This window comes from Elephas maximus, chromosome 11 (genome assembly GCF_024166365.1).
Source record: "Elephas maximus indicus isolate mEleMax1 chromosome 11, mEleMax1 primary haplotype, whole genome shotgun sequence".
In the NCBI taxonomy this organism is placed as follows: domain Eukaryota; kingdom Metazoa; phylum Chordata; class Mammalia; order Proboscidea; family Elephantidae; genus Elephas; species Elephas maximus.
In genome coordinates, this window is record NC_064829.1 from 38,538,591 (window position 1) to 38,557,612 (window position 19,022).

The 19,022-nt window shown below is 37.0% G+C and overlaps 1 protein-coding gene across 2 annotated transcripts in view; it reads right to left on the reverse strand.

Annotated features, from left to right (window-relative positions):
• The window catches only part of DSC1 (desmocollin 1), a 33,476-nt gene extending 23,933 nt beyond the window's left edge, over nt 1–9,543 (reverse strand). For both annotated transcript variants that reach the window (XM_049900709.1, XM_049900710.1), the window contains exons 1-5: nt 9,481–9,543; nt 5,450–5,534; nt 3,772–3,974; nt 2,310–2,429; nt 1,342–1,497 (exon numbers count right to left, since the gene is read on the reverse strand). In XM_049900709.1, the coding sequence (XP_049756666.1) occupies nt 1,342–1,497; nt 2,310–2,429; nt 3,772–3,974; nt 5,450–5,534; nt 9,481–9,543 (627 nt within the window). The remainder of the gene's footprint in view (nt 1–1,341; nt 1,498–2,309; nt 2,430–3,771; nt 3,975–5,449; nt 5,535–9,480) is intronic.
• Between the last annotated feature and the right edge of the window lie 9,479 nt (nt 9,544–19,022).

The following is a 19,022-nucleotide window of genomic DNA, read 5'->3' on the forward strand; positions in this document are numbered from 1 at the left end:
GGATGACCAATGAGAAGCAGCTGAGGCCCTCAAATAATTCACAAACAGAAACTTGTCAAACGATCTCTCAGCAGGATAGGAAATGAAGTGTACATCCCAACATATGGCGTAGGAAACACACACAACAATCACAGGAGTGACTGCTAGTGTTAGATCTTTTCTTTTGGTGAAGTAGCTATAAAAGCTACAAACAACTCTATCTTCTATCATTATTTTGCTTCTTGATAAAAAGATGAAAATGTTTGCAATGGTGGTTGACATTTGTCTCTTGTAACAGCCTATGTAAGTGATTTTTTTTTTAAGTAACAGTTTGGTATGGTTATGAGTAATGAATGTTTATTGTAGAGAGTCTAGGAAGGGACATACAATTATAAAGAAAATATGTCATTGGAATCCCACCAATATATTTCATTATAAAACCCCTAATGTGAAACATATACGTTGTTTTGTAAGTTTTGCTACCATGTAGATTGCTTTGGTGGACATTCTTAGGTCAGGGCCCAATCTCTTGGGCACGATTCATAAGATCCTTTGCACTCTGGTCTTCACTTACCTCTCTAGCCTTGTAGTTCATACTCTTCTTTAGCTTCCAACTACGTTCCAGTCAGCGTTTGCTTTTGTTGTTCTTGCTGTTGATTTTTTTTAATCATTAAATCTTTATATTAACTGCTGTCTCTGCCAGAAACTCTTAGCTACCCACTCCAGTCAATGCCCACTCATTTTTCAGACGTCTGCTAAGATGTTACTCTCTGGACTGCCCAAGTATGAGATAGGTTTGCCTTTTATGTGCTTCTTTACTATGCTTTTTTATAATTCAAGATGGTAAGTCCTTAATCAGTTTTATTCACCATCTCCCAGAACACCTAAAGTTCTCTTGTAAGTATGTCAACTTAGAAATCAGAACACAAGGCAGTTATGTGACGTTTGAAACAGAAAAATAAAAGGGTTTAATTTTCAGGGGAGTTAATTAGAATTTTCCTTTGATTGGATGAAATAAGAAAATAAGTGGGTAAACTATTCCGGATTACAAAGGAAATAAAATGGTGCCTGATGACCTCATTGCCAAAGAACAATCCTAAAGAAGGAAACAGAAGAATGCAGCTGGTGCCAGCTAAAGCAGTTGGTCTCAACTCTATTTTCCCTCTTTTCTTTTCCTTGTAATACTCACTGTCATTCTTTAACAATGAAACCAACAGAAATTTGAAGTTTATAAGTTAGCAATATTTAAGATAGTAAATCAAATATTTGATTATCGCATTATGTGAGCAAGCAAGCAGTATAGAAAAAATAAAACTAGCAATAAAAAAACACAATTCTGAATAAATAATTCAATGATCCTACCGAAAACTGTTGATATTGCTCACGATCTATGCTTCGTGTACAAAACATATCCCCAGTGTCTTTATCTATGTAGAACAAATTGAAGGGCTCTTTGTCCACACCTGGTCCACTTATGGAGTAAAAGATGGTATAATTCTGTGCAGTATCAGACTGGATCTATAACAATAAGTGACAAATTAGTATTATAACAAATATACCATGATGAAGATTTCAAACTAAAATTCTTCTGATGGTTTATATTTTTTTAATCACTTTCCCTCTTTCTTACTCACTTATTCTTTCTTTTCTGCTTATCTTCCCACCATCTCTCATTGCATTCTGCAATGTACAAAGTCATAAACTTGGTCATTTATTTGATTACACACTTTTTTTTAAATTGTCTACATATTTGTGGAAAATTTGTGGAGCTGAATATAACTTTAAAATTTCTACCCACTTATTCTCATTCTTTCAGTGAGTGTAAACTATTTCAAAATGAAAAATTGTATGATTTAAAAAAGTAGAAACAATTCAATTGCCCTTCTACAATTAATTCTTCAAGAATACATAATTTCAAAGCTAGCCGTGTTTACGCTCCAGCTATGTGGCAGTGACGCCTCTTGGTAAATAAAAATACTCATCATCTTTTGGGATAATAAATGCTAATTTAAGAGAGAATCGAATTATGAAAAATCTTTAGACATGCTCCTTATACATGAATACCAGAGTGTTTGGAAGAATTTGGAGGCAGAACTAAGAGCATCAGAAACTCAAACTATAAGACCTATTTCTAAATGTATAAATATGATTTATGAAAGAAAGTGATAAAATACACTGCCTTACTCCTATGCAGCTATAGCTTGGTGAATAAGATAATCCTTAATTGTACCACTAAACTAAAGGCCTGATTCAATTACTGGGCAATTCAAATGGAAAGTTTTAATGACAAAAATTCTATCACATAAAAAATAAAAGAAGCTGATATTTACCTGTTGAATGTGTTGTGGAAATGGACCTAAGGAGTTCTCCATGATTGAACATGGAAGAGGAGCCCATCGTCTCTTGCTGCGCTTAAGGCTGGTGTCTTTGGTATGTCTCTTCTTAGGAGCCTGTATTTGAGGCAGAATGAAGAAATACACAATTACTCAACATTCTGCAAACTGTGACTTTTACTTATATATTGAAATGGAGAAAACAAGTAAAGGTGTACATAATAATGTCATGGATAATTTCCAAATGATTTTTATTATTTGGTAGGAAGATAAACACACGCACACACATATAAGTAAGACCTCAGACTACATTCTGTCCCTAGTTTTACCTATTTTCTGATTTAACCTGCTATTCAACCAGAACTTTATTAGGCATTGGTAAAAAAAATCCCATCTTGAGAAGCTTTAGACCCCACGAATATAGATAATCCATTAACTAATATTTAAGAATTAATTTTACACAGTGGTTAGCTGTTTAGCTGTTAACCAAAAGGTCGGCGGTTCAAATCCACCAGCCACTCCTTGGAAATTCTATGGGGCAGTTCTACTCTGTTCTATAGGGTTGCTATGAGTTGGAATCAATTCAACAGCCATGGGTTTAGGAATAGCATGGTCAAACTTTCTTAAAACATTAACTAAAGTTACAAGCATGCCTTTATATCTACGTAAAGACATAGGTTAGCATTTGTTCAAGTATATTTTGTTTTATGTAATGTAGAGATTTTCAACAATTTGAATATAAAATGATGTTTTGTATGTCTTAGCCACATTCTAAATTCAGTCAAGTTTTCTTGCAATCAAAAGTAATTTTGCTGGGACATCTTCTTAAGTTGAATCATTTATTAATGAATGATTTTTTATGGTCAAAATCACTGTGCTGAGAGTACATAAAGTGAGATTTATGTGAATTTCAGTAATCTTCTCCCCTCCGATTCCTTGGACCAATCACCACTCTCACTGCAAGAAAATGAGCCTTGATATGGATTGGCCACACCTCCGCTCCAAGGAGAGGGAACCCATGGAAGTTTCAATTAACATGTGAGTAATAATTAAGCCTGAGACGATTTCTTCTGAAAGCAAGACTCAACCCACGGTAACCTGGGAGAGAGCCACTTAGGGTGGAGTGCTACATCTTCAGTCTGAATCAGTTTTCACTGAGCTTTAGACCCACCCCTGCCTTGTTTACAAGTTGGTTGTTCTCATTGCCACACCTCAAAACACTACCTGAAAACTGTGATGTCCTTTGCTCCCCGGATACAGAGCTGTTTACGTTTACACACTTCTGTACATAGCTCTGCCACTCCTTAGAACAACCAGTATGTGTGTGTAAAATTATAAGTGGAATAGACAAGTAAGTGAGCATTCAAGAACACTGATTTTAACCCGGAAGGAAGTAAGTTAAATGAAGGACTGCGAGTAGTTTCATATGCTACGCTACTTAAGCCTTTGGCCATTATACCTTATTTTCTCTTGCTGCCAGTAGAAGTTTGATCTCTATCTGTTCCTGCCTCTGACTGTCCGAGAGTAAAATGAAAAAGCCCTTCCTTTTAGAAGTCAAAATGAGGTCCTCTGTTGTGTAAATAGAGCCATCTTCTAGAATTCTGAAGTCAGGATCACTTGACAGTATTTGGCTGGCAGACTTGAGACACTCCTCCAGATTCACTGCAGAGAAGAAATTCCACAGTAATTTGTACCACGAAACAGGAATGGAACTGGTTTTGCAGGAGTAACAGCTGCGAGTTAGCGCATGAGAAGCAGAAAGGGAGAGCTTGCCCTTGGAATTTACTGATTACCCGGCTATTCCAAAACATAGGGCCCATGGAAATTAATTAATGCAGTCTTATTTTCCACTACTTTTGTTATAAATTGGAGCCCTAATGACGCAGTGGTTAAGCATTTGGCTGCTAACCAAAAGGTCGGCAGTTGAATCCACCAGCTGCTCCTGGAAACTGTGTGGGGCAGTTCTACTCTGTCCTGTAGGGTCCCTATGAGTCAGATTCAACTTGGTGGCAATGGGTTTGTTTTTTGGTTTTGGTTGTTATAAATTAATTTATGACTAGATGTAAAATATTTTCTAGTGTCACTGGACTTAGTCTGTTTCTACTTTCATTCTTATTTATAGTTTGTATACATATGTATGTATATGCAAATTTGCTGTTTGATATCTATTGTAGTATAACTGTATGAAGTTAGTGGCCTTTGAACTTATTTGCGATACTCTTTGGATAGTTAAAGCTATCTTGTAACAAATGAGAAAGCTGGTCTATTCTTAAGTAATGTTTTCAGGAATATTGCAAATTATCATTTTATAATACTTTTTCTGAGATTTAATTACCCCAGTGCTTAATATACATTTTGGCTATTATCAAAATAATTTCTACTCAATTCACATATAACACATTTACAGCATTTACTAAGTCTTTATAGTATTTACTATATATCTTTTAAATGTCTTTAAAAGATATAACTGATTAACACCTCAAAGCACTCAGCAAAACAATTCTGTCTTGGAAAGGGTATCACTTCTGAATTAAAGGTGTATTTTTCTAACTGTAAACTGAAGGCTAATGAAACACCTTGATGAAAGGAACGTTACCTTTGGACTCAGAAGAAGTCAAGGGTGGTTGTGGTAGTTAAGACCCATCAAAATTTTATTTGAATTTCCCAAGTTACTCTGTGAAATTGATCACATATAAATTGTTGGCAGGTACTTGTTCATTGTGATCAATTTTTATTCTGAGGCATTTAAAATAAAATAACTAAAAATTTTACACTTCTGTTTTGTGTCTAATCAGTTAAAGAAGCTGGACTTTGGAAATAAATTTAGAAGTAGATTTGTTGATATGGATTAAAACGAGCTTTCTTTTTTGTTTTTAGTGCCTTGTTTTGTTTGAACTAAGTTCAAATCATTTAGCCCTCTGGTACTTGCTAATTTTTCTGGCAAGAAAAATACCAAACTAACTTTTTTATTTAGCTGTTTCTAACCACTACCGAAAAGCAAATAGTCCATCTTTCATTATATGTCTAGTTTTAATGTCAGGAAGCTACTATAGGGCTTTTATCCCAAAACTTTTCAAAAATAGTCTTAAGCTAAAAGTTGGAAATTACAACCATGAAATTCTTAATAGAGTTCTTACCTTTGCCTACAAGTGTCTCAGCCTGAAGACGAGAAGGAACTCGAAGAGAAATTTTCTTACAAGCATCACAAAATAATATCAGAACCTCAAAGAAAGGAAAAAAATTAGGAATTACATTTGGTCATGTTTTTATGTTACTATTTTGTCTTATTGATAAAAATTTGTCAATTTCTAAAACAAATATTCTTTCAATCTTTTGGTTTTTTTCATATTCATTTTAAAAGGAAACAGCAATGAAAGTGGCTTTAGAGACACCAGCATGATTTAGTATCAATGAAAAAAATTAAAGTGAATGGTAGTTCTGAGGATCTAAATCATACTGTATCATTTCAAGAAAATGTGTTACAAGCTATTGACTTTATATAAAGATTATCATCTCTAAGACCAGATTTTATTTTTTAATTCATCCCTGAAAGTGATTCTGATGTTTCGCATGAAAAAAGGTACTTGATTCTGGAATACAATAATCACATATTTGCACTGATTATTGAATCATCATTTTCACAGCCCTAAACTATTCGAGGATATAGTTATGAAGTCAAGAAAAGATTTGAGGATTCCTTTTAATCTCATTAAAAAACAACACTCTTCAGACTGGCTTGGCATAAGCTTCAAAGTCTAGAGATCTCAGATTATACAAATATTATGTATATATTAGTACCCTTTATGTTATCTACTTTTTAACATTTTTTTTTTTCTTTTTTAGTCTCTCTCTTCTTTTACTGTGGTAACAATATATGTAATAAAGCAGTGGCCATTTCAGCATTCTTCACAGGTACAACTCAGTGACATTAATTATGTTTATCATGTTGTCCAACTATCACCATTATTTGTTTTCAAATTTTTTCACCACCCTTAACAAAAGCTCAGTGTTTGCTAAGCAATGAGCTCCCCTTCCTCCCCCAACCATCCCTGATAACCACTAACAAACCTTTGTCAGTACACACTTGCCTATTCTAGGATCCAACTATTGCCAAAAAGCTATGTGCTTCTAGAAAAGACAGGTGCTATCTGAAAAATCAAATCCATAAGTTTATAAGTGTCTACAAGTTCAAATCATATTTTCCTTCTTTTTCTTGGCATTTTCTGTTGGTTTGCTCTCTCTTTATCAAAATAACTATGTTCTGCTCATTTAAATATAAAATAGAGCTGAGCTATGTTTTCCAGGTACAGGTCATTTTTCTCATTAACTTTTCTACGAGGACAAATTTCTAGTTTGGGAGAAGGAAAAAGAAGAGATTAACATCTGTGTTAAGGATGTACACTTCTTTTCTACCTCAGCTCAATTCAGTTGCGTCCATTGGATGTATTGCAGGAGCCCCTTTAAGCAGTTTGTAATTTTTTGAAAACTATTGGGCAGATAATATCAAAAACTTGAATTTAAAAAGTCTCATTTGCATTGATAAAGAAAAATGATGAATCCATGAAACATTTCATAACATGAAGGAATCTGGAAGACATTATGCTGAGTGAAATTAGTCAGTTGCAAAAGGACAAATATTGTATGAGTCCACTATTATAAGAACTCGAAAAACAGTTTAAACAGAAGAAAATATTCTTTGATAGCTACAAGAGTAGGGAGGGAGAGAGGAAGAAGGGTTTTCACTAATTAGATAGGAGATAGAATTATTTTAGGTGAAGGGAAAGACAACACACAATACAGGAGAGGTCAGCACAACCGGACTAAACCAAAGGCAAAGAAGTTTCCTGAATAAGCTGAATGCTTCAAAGGCCAGCGTAGCAGAGGCAGGGGTTTGGGGAGAATGGTTTCAGGGGACATCTAAGTCAATTGGTGTAATAAAATCTATTCAGAAAACAGTCTGCATCCCACTTTGGAGAGTGGCTTCTGGGGGTCCTAAACGCTAGCAAGTGGCCATCTAAGATGCATCACTTGGTCTCAATCCACCTGGCCCAAAGAAGAATGAAGAACACCAAAGACACAAAGTAATTATGAGCCCAAGAGACAGAAAGGGCACATAAACCAGAGACTACATCAGCCTGAGACCAGAAGAACTAGATGGTGCCCAGCTACAACCAATGACTTCCCTGACAGGGAACACAACAGAGAACCCCTGAGGCAACAGGAGAGCAATGGCATGCAGACCCCAAATTCTCATAAAAAGACCAGACTTAATGGTCTGACTGAGACTAGAAGGACCCCGGAGGTCATGGTCCCCAGACCTCCTATTAGCCCAAGACAGGAACCATTCCCAAAGCCAATTCTTCAGACAGGGATTGGACTGGACTATGGGATAGAAAATGATACTGGTGCAGAGTGAGCTTCTTGGATCAAGTAGACACACTAGACTATGTGGGCAGCTCCTGTCTGGAAGGGAGATGAGAGGGCAGAGGGAGTCGGAAGTTGGTGGAATGGACACAAAAAGAAAGAGTGGAGGGAAGGAGTGTGCTGTCTCATTAGGGGGGAGAAACTAGGAGTATATAGCAAGGTATATATAAATTTTTGTATGAGGCACTGACTTGATTTCTAAACTTTCACTTAAAACACAATAAAAATGAAATAAAAAGTAGCATTTGTATTCAGGTTTAATTTAAGTATCCACCTTTAAAGACAGAAGACATTTTGGTTTATTTTCCCTTTTTCTATGTTCATTCCTAATAACAAAGGATGCTCTAAATTATACCTAAAGAACTTCTCAGCAAAAAGCATTCTATTAGTAATGATTTAAATATATACTGTGGAAAGGGTATTTTGTAATTAGAAAAATGTATATGCATACATATTATGTGTGTGTATACATGCATGATACTATACGTACATTATGCATTATGCGTATACATACATACATATCTACACATCTACACATAGATATGTATACATATATATATAAAATTCTTGTAGGGTATATCCACACTCCCACTCCCACCATTGTTTCTCATCTTCTTTCCTGCCTGCCCTAGAACCCAATCTTGGTTGTCCTGCCTCTGCAGGCAGAGCCAATGGAAGTTTCCAATCATTAATAGTATTCCAGTCTTCCATTAAGTACTGATTAGAGGGAGTGGGGGTCAGACAATCTTTTAGCCAGTGTGTGGATAAGTGATGAATGGGCGGGGATAAAGCAAAGGATACTGGACAGGCAGGGTCCAAAAGCAAAATAAACCTCAGTAAATCTCTTGGAGAATTTTCCCACATTTTACTTAACTAATGAAGATTGTTCTCTGAGTTCTCTTTTCCCCAGTCAGTTACAGGATGAGAACTTGACCATCAATCCTGCATTGTACATTATTTATCTGAAGAAAGTGTTTATCCTCCATACAGTAAAAACTTCAAATTCTGAAAATATAATTTGAAGCTAAAATCTTTTGCTAAAATTTAAAAAAATGGAAATTTGCAGATCAAAAATATTCAGTGGAGAGATAGGACAACTTTCCTTACTCCCCTCCCCATCACGGAAACATTAATATCTTAGTACACCATTACAAAACTACTAAAAACTCAAGTGGAAACCAAACTCATGTTTGTTTTTGTTTAATGACTATCATATTTTTTTTTAACTTATTTTTCTCAAGTTAAACTCCTCACTTGAATTAAGATTTCTGCCCTTCTCTTGGCTTTTCCTGGGTGAAATTTAAAAAGTCCTGGATAATTCACACCTTTACCCAGAATCCTTTTCCTTTTCTCTCAGCTCAGTGGAACTACACATGTGTAACAACCCGAGGTTATTTAATGACTAGTCACAAAAACAAACCTCAGAACCTTCTGGGCCAAATGCCTGAGGAATGAACTATTCTGCTACTCCTTTATAAAAACACCATAGCAAGAATAGGGAATTCCCTGGAAAAAAAAAACATTAACATCATAGCAGGGGCACTTAACGGGTATGCTAAACATCTCTCATCTTGGATCACAAAGCTATCAACTCCTCCTGGGATTTTTCTCAGCTCTGCTGTTGTTTTCCTAGTCTGTCTTCTCTGCTTTCCACCCCACCCCTCTCTCTTTTAAGCCCAAACTAGAGGAAGGATGCTGGTAGGGACATGCTTGAATTCCCTAATCCTTTTTTGTTGTTACTCACCAGGAGAGAGAAAAGGAGCTGCTTACAGAAGGTGCTCCCTGGGGCAGCAGAGGCCACAGCCATCAGAAGCGGTCCCAATGGTCAAGGATGGTGACTGAATAATAAGGCAGCCTGGGATGCACTAGGAGGCTAAGCCAATGCCCAACAGCTGGCACTTGGGCAGGATATTCTGCTGCCACCTTGGCACAGATGAGCTTCTTTGGAGAAGAATCAGGAGGCAAGTGACAAGAGAAGAGCAGCCTAAGAATTGCTTTCCTCCTATTCCCAGGTTGTCTTCCTCCTTCCCATTCAATTACCTCTTGTAAAGAGGTTTTCCTAAAAGTGGGGAGGGTGGGGTACAAAACACCCCAAAACCCAGCCACTAGCTCCTCCTCACAGCAGCTTTCAAAATTTCCCCTGCCACTTGAGACATAGGTAGAAGCAGGAGGGAACACCCTCTATCCTCAGCCCTCCTCCCTTTCCCCCCAGGTTGATGCCATGAAGCTTTCCCTGGTTATTACCCACTCCCACGCCTTCCCCTCCTTCTTGGCCTTATTAATCTATTTTGCCCCCAGGTACAACCACAAATTGTGCACAAACTCGATGCAAAGAAGTGATGTTTGGAATCATCACCTTCCTTCCTCAGCTGCCATTGGCAAATCAGGGAACATAAACATGCATACTCACATCCATCAGAAGTTATCTCCCCATCTAAGCATTTAGGTATAGTCTGTCACCTAGCAGCTCTGCCAGAGATCTAGCATTCCAGTTTAAAGCAGCAATTTCACAGATGCTTTGTGTCTCGTCCCTGTTATCATCTGTCCATGGTGGTTTGGTCTTATCAGTGCCGCAAGGGAGCTTACCAGAATGCAAAGACCTCATAAAAGCCAAATACTATTTAAATATGTGATTGAAATTAACCAAGTAGGAAAATAAGGAAATATCTGGAGTATAATTTTCTTATCGTTTTCTTTTTGTTACACATGAAGCTATTCAGTGGGTATATTATATATATGTATTTTTTTCCCTCGAATATCTTTATTTGAGGACAGCTACTTTTTTTTTTTTTTTTTTACTATCTATGGGATCACATTTCATTAAGATCACTGCATTCATGCTAACTTGTTGTACATCACATACAGGTTACCCTAGCCTAACAATAATTCCATCAGGTTTAGGCTCTTTTAAAGCACTAATGACACTTGCAAGGAGGACTTTAGCTTCAGTTCTCCTGTTGCAGTTCAGCGAGCTCAATACTATCAGTTGCACTCAGTGGCAGTGATGGAAGTTGGGGGGGATAAATGTTTTCAAATGTTAATTGCTTAATTTTGTGTACAGAGAGGCAACTAAAATTCATGTTTACTGAGCCACTGCTATGAATCAGAAACCATAAGCAGCCCAGTGAATTACTTAATATGGCCCTTTTAGCCATTCATGATCTTGCAGCTCCCCCAAAATGATTGAGTGGGACTATGCAAATAAGGTGTTTATGGCCCACCAAAAAATTGGGCAACTTGGTAATAATGCAGATAAGGTGCACGGGGTCCTTGTGGAAATTGGGCCATACAAATAAGGTGTATGGAACCCTAACAAGCCATCCTGCCAGGCTTAAAGGGGGCCAATCCCAGAACTGAAGAGAAGGGACTTCACTACAATCAAGAAAGAAGAGCCAGGAGCAGAGTACATCCTTCGGACCTGCAGTTGCTGTGCTGAGAACCTCCTAGACCCAGGGCACAGAGAAAGTTGTAATGCTGGAGACGGTGAGAAGTGGTGGCAGACAAACGGCAGTGGGAGACTGACACATGAATGTTGTATTAGGCTTCCCAGCCCACTGAGCGAGGCAGCTACAGTGGATGTAAGGTCTCATGGAGTGAGAATGCTGAGCACCTTCAGGCAGGAGGCTTGCTGGTAGAGTTAGGGTGCCTCCAGGCACTTATTGGCAGAGCTTAAGAGCTTTGTAACACTTGACCAAGCAGGACAGAGATCAGGTGAATCCTTGTAACGGCCCAATTAGGACTCCATTTAGGAGATGATAAAACTCCTGGAGAGTAAGTAATCATCCTTTGCCCATGGAAAGGAGGCATGTCCTGAGGGGGCCAAGAGTAGCCTGTCCTGAGAGGGCCCAGAGGAGCCTGTCCTCAAGGGGTCGAGGAGAACCTATCTTCAGGGGGTGGAGAGGAGCCCTGCATGGCCGAGGGGAACTGCTGAGGAAGGGAAGAAGGGGAACTTTGCCTACACGCTTCCTGATCCTGATCCCTAATTGTAACCTGTTAAGTCCTTAATGAACCCTGTAACTCTGAGTATGATGGCCTGTGAGTTCTGTGTGGCCATTGCAACAAATTATTGAACCCAGCAGAGAAGTAGAGAGTGCCGTGGAAGGAACAGCTGGTGTCAGGATTTGTAAAAGGGTTGGAGAGCGGAGGTATGACTGACCTCCACCTTATAGGAATCAGCCTTGGGCTGATGTTGATGGTGATTCTCCTCATCTCTCATGAAAATAGAGGAGGACAGGTGCCATTGTCATCCACACACATGATTTTTACACCAAGGCAAACATTTCAGTGAATCCTTCTAACAGCCCAATGAGGACTCCATTTAGGAGATAACAAAACCTCTGGAAAGTAAGTAATCACCTTTCGCCCGTGGACCCACAGAAAGTGAAGAAATGGACATTTGAACATAGGTCTGTCTGCCACCAGACTGATACCCTTTCTACTCCTTCATGCCATTTCTACAACAAATTGATACCAATATATCAAAAAGGAACAGAAAATGATTGTCAGGTATGTGAGAATCTTGGTTTCCCGAAAATAAGCCAATTTGAGACTAACAAAATATAATCAGAAACAGTTACAATTTACAGCTCTTAGTAAAAGCCATTCCTACCAGAATCCCATGGACTTCTTAACCCGTTTTGTGAGAGTCATTCTATGGTCAAATAAAATGGCCTTTAAGCTGCTTAACATGAAAGTTTTTATAAAAGAAATCACTCTTCTAGCTCTTGCTGCTTACATTTCTACATCATGTTTGACTAAAAAGTAAAGGTACAGCCCAATACCCTGGCTGCTGAGAAAGAAAGAATGAAAGGTTTTCTTCTGCTTATTTGACAGCAAGAAAAATTCCTTCTTGTAGGCACATGCAGAAATGACAATATAACAGCTTGGTGGAATCAGAGTCAGGGACATTCGGTAAATAAATGACCTTGCCAAAGGCACAACCACCAACAAATATATTTAGTATCTCAATTGAAATTTGGTTCATCTATCAGAAAAAAAAAAAAAATTACTGTAATGGAATATTTTTATGTTGGATATTTTGGGAGAAAAGAATGGGAAATAGAAATGAGAGCAATTATATGTAGATCTAAGTATAGTTCTGTTGTATTTAAGAATAACTAAGTATATGTCTAATTATATGTGTGTATTCCTGTAGCTCAAGGAATTAAAGACTTAAATTTTCCAGCCCTGGAAAGTGGGGATACATTTTGGTTAATGAAGTCATTATTACCTCTTCCTTCCCCATCAGATGACATTCTCCGCTGATATCAGAAGAGATGCATAAGCAAAAATTGAACTGGTGATACCGCAAAAGTTAGCAGGTGTTGGCTTATCGAAGAGATGCCGTGCACTGGTAAATTCAAATGAATCCAGAATACTCTCCATGGTTCTGGGATGTGAGTCTCTTGAATCCACTTCTTTTAGCCTCCTGTTATGTCTTCCCGCCTCCCATTATCTCTCTTTCTCAAACATAGCAGAAAAACTTGTACACAAGCTAGCCCCAATGCATTGGTTTGCATGTATGTCACATCAACAATGTTTCCCACATTTGCTACTTTTACACGAAGCTTTTTTCCCCCCAAATCTAAGTACTTTATAGGAAAAGAATAACATATCACTACAGTAAAATTGACTCTACTTTTAAAAATTAGGTTTAATAAAAATAAGACAATTTCCTTAATAATAATCAGAATATTCAGTTAGAGCTCTGTCTTGTTTTTATCTTTATGATGGCTTTTTTTTTTTTTTTCTTTTAACCTATTAACAGGTAAAATTGAAAAATTGATACTGTGGTTAAGAGTATGGATTCTGGGGCTAGGCCATTTGGATTCAAATCCTGTCTTTATTACCTTTTTGCTATCCTAACCTTAGGAAAGTCCCTTAACCTCTCCGTGCCTCAGTTTCCTCACCTGTAAAATGGGGATAATAATAACTGCTAATACATAAATTATTATGAGGATTAAATGTGATATTACATAAGAGGCACTTTGAACAATGTCTGGTTCATAATAAGCACTAATGTTATGCACCATCTAATTGCGTAAATATGCAATAAAAAGTTAGAGACTGAACTTCAAATGAAACAACACATTAGTGTAAACTCAAGCTTTTTTTTGCAGAAGCCATCCAAACATATAAAAAAAAAAAAACATATACAGCATATTTATTCACTGAGAAAATATTAAGGAGCCATATACTGGGCTCAGGCATCTGCTAGGCGATGGGTCTGTATAGGGTTTTGGGAGAAAAAAGAAGACAAAAATATTATTTAAAAAAAAAAAAAACCCAGTGCCGTTGAGTCGATTCTGACTCGCACACTATATAGAACACAAATATAATTCTCTTTCTGGCTCAAAAGAGAGGGTATAAAGAGACACCACCACAAGTATTAAATGCCTTACCAATTTAGATAGAAATTAATAGATGATGATTAAATTTTTAGTGCAGAGATGCTTATAGAAGAGATTGTATTCTAAATATAAAAATGTTGCCTAATCTGTTTTCCACCGCAGATTTATGGTCATACAGAGAAAGGTTTCATTTAAAAAACGCCCTCATCCCCTTGCATTTTTTTTAATTTCTGGCTTAAGGCACATTGAGAAAATATGCCTTCCTGTACGTTTCAAAGACTATCTTATTTGAAATACAGTGACAAATTTCACAAGAGATGTTTGAGCATAGCCAACTTGCAGAAAGGGATGATTATGAATAAACTCAGACCTTAAAAAAAACCGGTTCACCAAGAGAGCTATTATCTGTCAAGGTGACCCAATTTATTCTAAAACCTCTGGATTGGTAAGAATGCTGTAAACACCAATGAAGCTATAACAAAAAAATAAAAATAAAAATAACAAAACACTGTGTTAAATACACATAACTGAAGATCTCAGAAACTATAGGGGTAAAAGAGGGCATGTAATATCTATTGTGCCCTGGTGGCGCAGTGATTAAACGTTCAGCTGCTAACCAGAAGGTCAGCAGTTCGAACCACCAGCAGCTCTGCAGGAGAAAGATGTGGCAGTCTGCTTCATGAGACAGCATAAATGCACGAAAAAAGAAAAAGGAAGTCTTAGCTACAAAAGACAGTATCTTGGGTCCCATGAATTCAATGTACTGTAGTGGAAAGCCCCTTCCATTCCATTGGACTTGTAGTCTTTTATCTGGGTGTGAGAGCTTTTGAAAAAGAGAGGTAATTCAAATGTAATTACTAGCAATGATTTCTTAAGGTTGTTTATACAGAATATTGATCAGTTTTGGCCTAAAATGATCACTGTCCCTTATCAAAACTGTTGGCAGATCTAGGAAAAGAATTCTCAGCATATATCTCTGGGTATTTTAGAACTCTATCAGTGCACACACACTTAACGCAATCTGGCTTAAGCAAAATAAAACAAAACAGAACTGTTAAGGATGAGGGAATTTGTTAGCTCATGTAATTGGGTAACCTAGATTCAGGCAGAGCCAAAGCCAGGTGTTCAAATGACATCACTGAGATTGTCTCCACCTCTCAGCTCTGCCTTTCTTTGTGTTGGTTTCATTATTATTCAGTTTTCCCACTGTGAAAGCAAAGACGGCCACCAGCTCCAAGATTAGTTCTATTGGTTTAGTCATTCATAATTTAAAAAGCACGTCTTGTTCCCAATAGTTCTAGCGGAACACAATTCCACTAGCATGTGCTTAGTCACTTGTGCCTCCCTGCACCAGTCAGTTGGCCAGGATAATTGAAACCTTTGATTGGTCAGGTATGAATCTTGTACATAAAAGTAAAGGCACATGGTGGGTCAGAACCACATTGGCAAAGAGTCACGGAGAGATAGAAGCACAAAGGAAACTGTGGGCAAATGACTGAGAAGAGAGATTAGGAGACAGACTGGCAAATCAACAGACATTCACTAAAGTGACCTTTTCTTTGTTATCATTTACCCATCAACCATTTATTAACACCTTCTATACTTTGACGCTATGCACTCTGGTGATGATACAAAGCTGAAGACAGGCACTCTGTCCTCATGGAGCTTAACATTTATTATACATTAAAAAAAATAGCTAAAGTGGTTTCCATGATCATTAGGGTTAAAATCTTGTTGAAATAAATCTAATAAATATTTTAGACTTTTTTCCATGTTCTGCTATTTCTTTCCATTTTTATTTTCTATGTTAAATATTTGAAAATAAATTTTAATGACTGATGGACTCTTTAATGATTTATCTTCAGTATTAATAATCACATCATTGAATGGTGATTTTTAAATAAAAGGTTTTATATTCACTACCTAAAAATTGTTAAGATAGAAAATTAGGAGAGAATACTTCATCCATCATTTAATCTTTCAGTATGTATCATCCCAATCTAATTTCTGTATAGAATTTTAACATTATTATACTTACGCTATAAATTTAATTTTTAGCATGCTTATCAGTTTATATAAAACAAACATTTGTTCTATGCATATCATGACAAGCATCTGTTAGTGACTCTGATATTGTTGTTGTTAGTTGTAAATTCCTTCAAATAAGTGCATCATAATTGATTTAACCACGTCCTAAAAGAAATAAAATAAAATAAAATAATTAAAAAAAATTTTTTTTAATATTGGGAATTCAAGTTCTCAATTTTTCATTATTATAAAGAATACCTTTATAAATAAACCTTTTTTGTGTATTGTTGCTGTTGTTAGGTGCTGTTCAGTCAGTTCCAACTCATATCGACCCTATGTATCACAGAACGAAACACTGCCTGGTCCTGTACCATCCTGACAATCGTTGTTATGGTTGAGCCCACTGTTGCAGCCACTGTGTCAATCCATCTCATTGAGAGTCCTCTATCCTCATTTTCAAGAAGCACCCTACCTGTACTTCTTCCAAGACAGATTTGTTCATTCTTCTGGTAGTTCATGGTATATTCAATATTCTTCGCCGGCACCATAATTCAAAGGTATCAATTCTTTTTCAGTCTTCCTTATTCATTGTCCAGCTTTTGCATGCATATGAGGGGATTAAAAATATCATGGCTTGGGTCAGGCCCACCTTAGTCCTTAGCGTGTTTAGGATTATTTCCTGATATCCATAACCCGTTGCCATCAAGTCAGTTTCGACTCATAGCAACCCTATAGGACGAAGTAGAACCACCCCATGGGGCTTCCAAGGCTGGAAGCAGAATGCCACATCTTTCTATTGAGGAGCAGTTGGTGGGTTCCAACCACCTACCTTTGGTTAGTAGTCAAGCGCTTAACTACTACACCAGTTCCAGATCAAAAGAGAGAGGCTTTTAATGGCTCTTGGTATATAAAGCCAACTTTCATCACAAAAGCTTAGTTCCAACATACACTCTTTACTGACAATGAATACAACAATGAATGGCCTAAAAAAAAAAAAAAAAAAATTTTTTTTTTTTTTAGCTAGGATTAAATATTATCATTTCATTAACAAATCCTGCTCTTTTAATAAGCGAGAAGTTATTGTAAACATTTGAATCATTTGCCTAGTCATGATGTTGAACACTTTCCCATGCCTGCTAAGCCATTGCATTTCCTCTTAAACATGCTTTTTTAATGTATTGCTGCTTTTTTGTAACCTTGAGGAAATTAGCATATTTAAAATTAACCAAATAAGTTAATAATTAAAACTCCCTCTTCAATGGGCCTTCTTTTTGTGATAAGATTTCTTTGCCTTTTCCTTTCTAACCTTGTATTTCTTTGTGATTAAATCTGATAACAGCACAAAGTAGTATTTTTGCCTTTTGAGTCCATTGAAATCCTAATCTTCCTTGAGAAACTAATGGTATTTTTCTTAAAGTAACAGCCAAAAACTTGCCCAGAGCTTTATAAATTAATTTGTTGGTTAGATTGAAATGTAAGTGTTGTCATCTCTATAGCAAATGCAATGCATATTCAAAGGGATATTTCCAATTTCTCTGGTATTAAACTAAAAATAAAGCCCATTCCCCAAGGTTTCTGTTTTACATGTAACTAAAATATTTTTATGGATCTGCTTCTGTGTAGTATTTTGTGAAAATCCCTAAAAACTTGACCTTAACCAAGGATAAACAAATACACTGTAATTTCAATGTTTTTGCTGATTCTTTATGTGTGTAAGAGTAAAGATGAGGGGTTAGTTAGGTTGCTGGTCTCTACAATGTTCACTATAAACCACTGCAGCTACTGCTTATGTGCTGGAAAATATCCAGAAAGATGAGAATGAGAAACTGACACTACTGTCCAGAATCAAATAAACACTTCCTCCTGTGTAGATAAATTCTTTGAAAATTGTGTTTTTTGGTAAAAAAGTTCTCTTCCATTGTATGAATGCAAACTGGAGTGTTTCTGAGAATTTGTACCTGTGCTTTGGAGATGTGCATGGCTGTCTTCACACTTGCGTCCCTTTTAAGACAGATCAGAGATCTGAGGTGCATAAAGAAACTGTGCTTTACCTCAGCTTAGCCTAGAATGTCATGCTGACTCTTTTGCTTTTTTTTGCCACTATTCTGAGTAGAAAGTACATTGTGGTATACTTTGCTGAAACCCTGGTGGTATTATTTTAAATTGAGTAGTTTGAATTCTCTGGAATGCATTGTATTACGATGTCCTAGAGATTGTTCTAATGGGAGGAAAAGGGTGAATATTGGGTTGTTCTCAACCATTGTGATAAGGAGATAAAGTTTTCCTAATGAGGAGGAAGGATACAGAGATTCACACCATGAAGGACTGAAGAAAGAATACTGGGCTAGGCTAGGAAGTTGTTGTTAGGTCCTGTGGAGTTATTCCCTTCTCATAGACACTATGTACAATAGAATGAAACACTGCCCAGTCCTACACCATCTTCACAATTGTTGTTATGCTTGAGCTCATTGTTGTAGCCACTGTGGCAGTTCATCTCACTGAGGGTCTTTCTCTTTTTCACTGACCTTCTATTTTACCAAGCGTGATGTCCTTCTCCAGGGACTGATCCCCCCTGATAATATGTCCAAAGTATGTGAGACACAACCTTGCCATCCTTGCTTTTAAGGAGCATTCCGGTTGTACTTCTTCCAAGACAGATTTGTTCATTCTTTCGACAGTCCATGGCCATTAGTGTTCAACGCTTTAAACCTGTTCTTGAGATGGTCTCTAAATTCAGGTGGTATACACTTAAAATCATACTTTGGCTTTCAAAGACTTGTTCCAATTTTCTTCAGTTTTAACTTGAACATGCATTTGAGCAATTGATGATCTGTTCCACAGTTGGCCCCTGGCCTTGTTCTCGTTCACAATATTGAGCTTTTCCATCGTCTCTTTCCACAGATGTAGT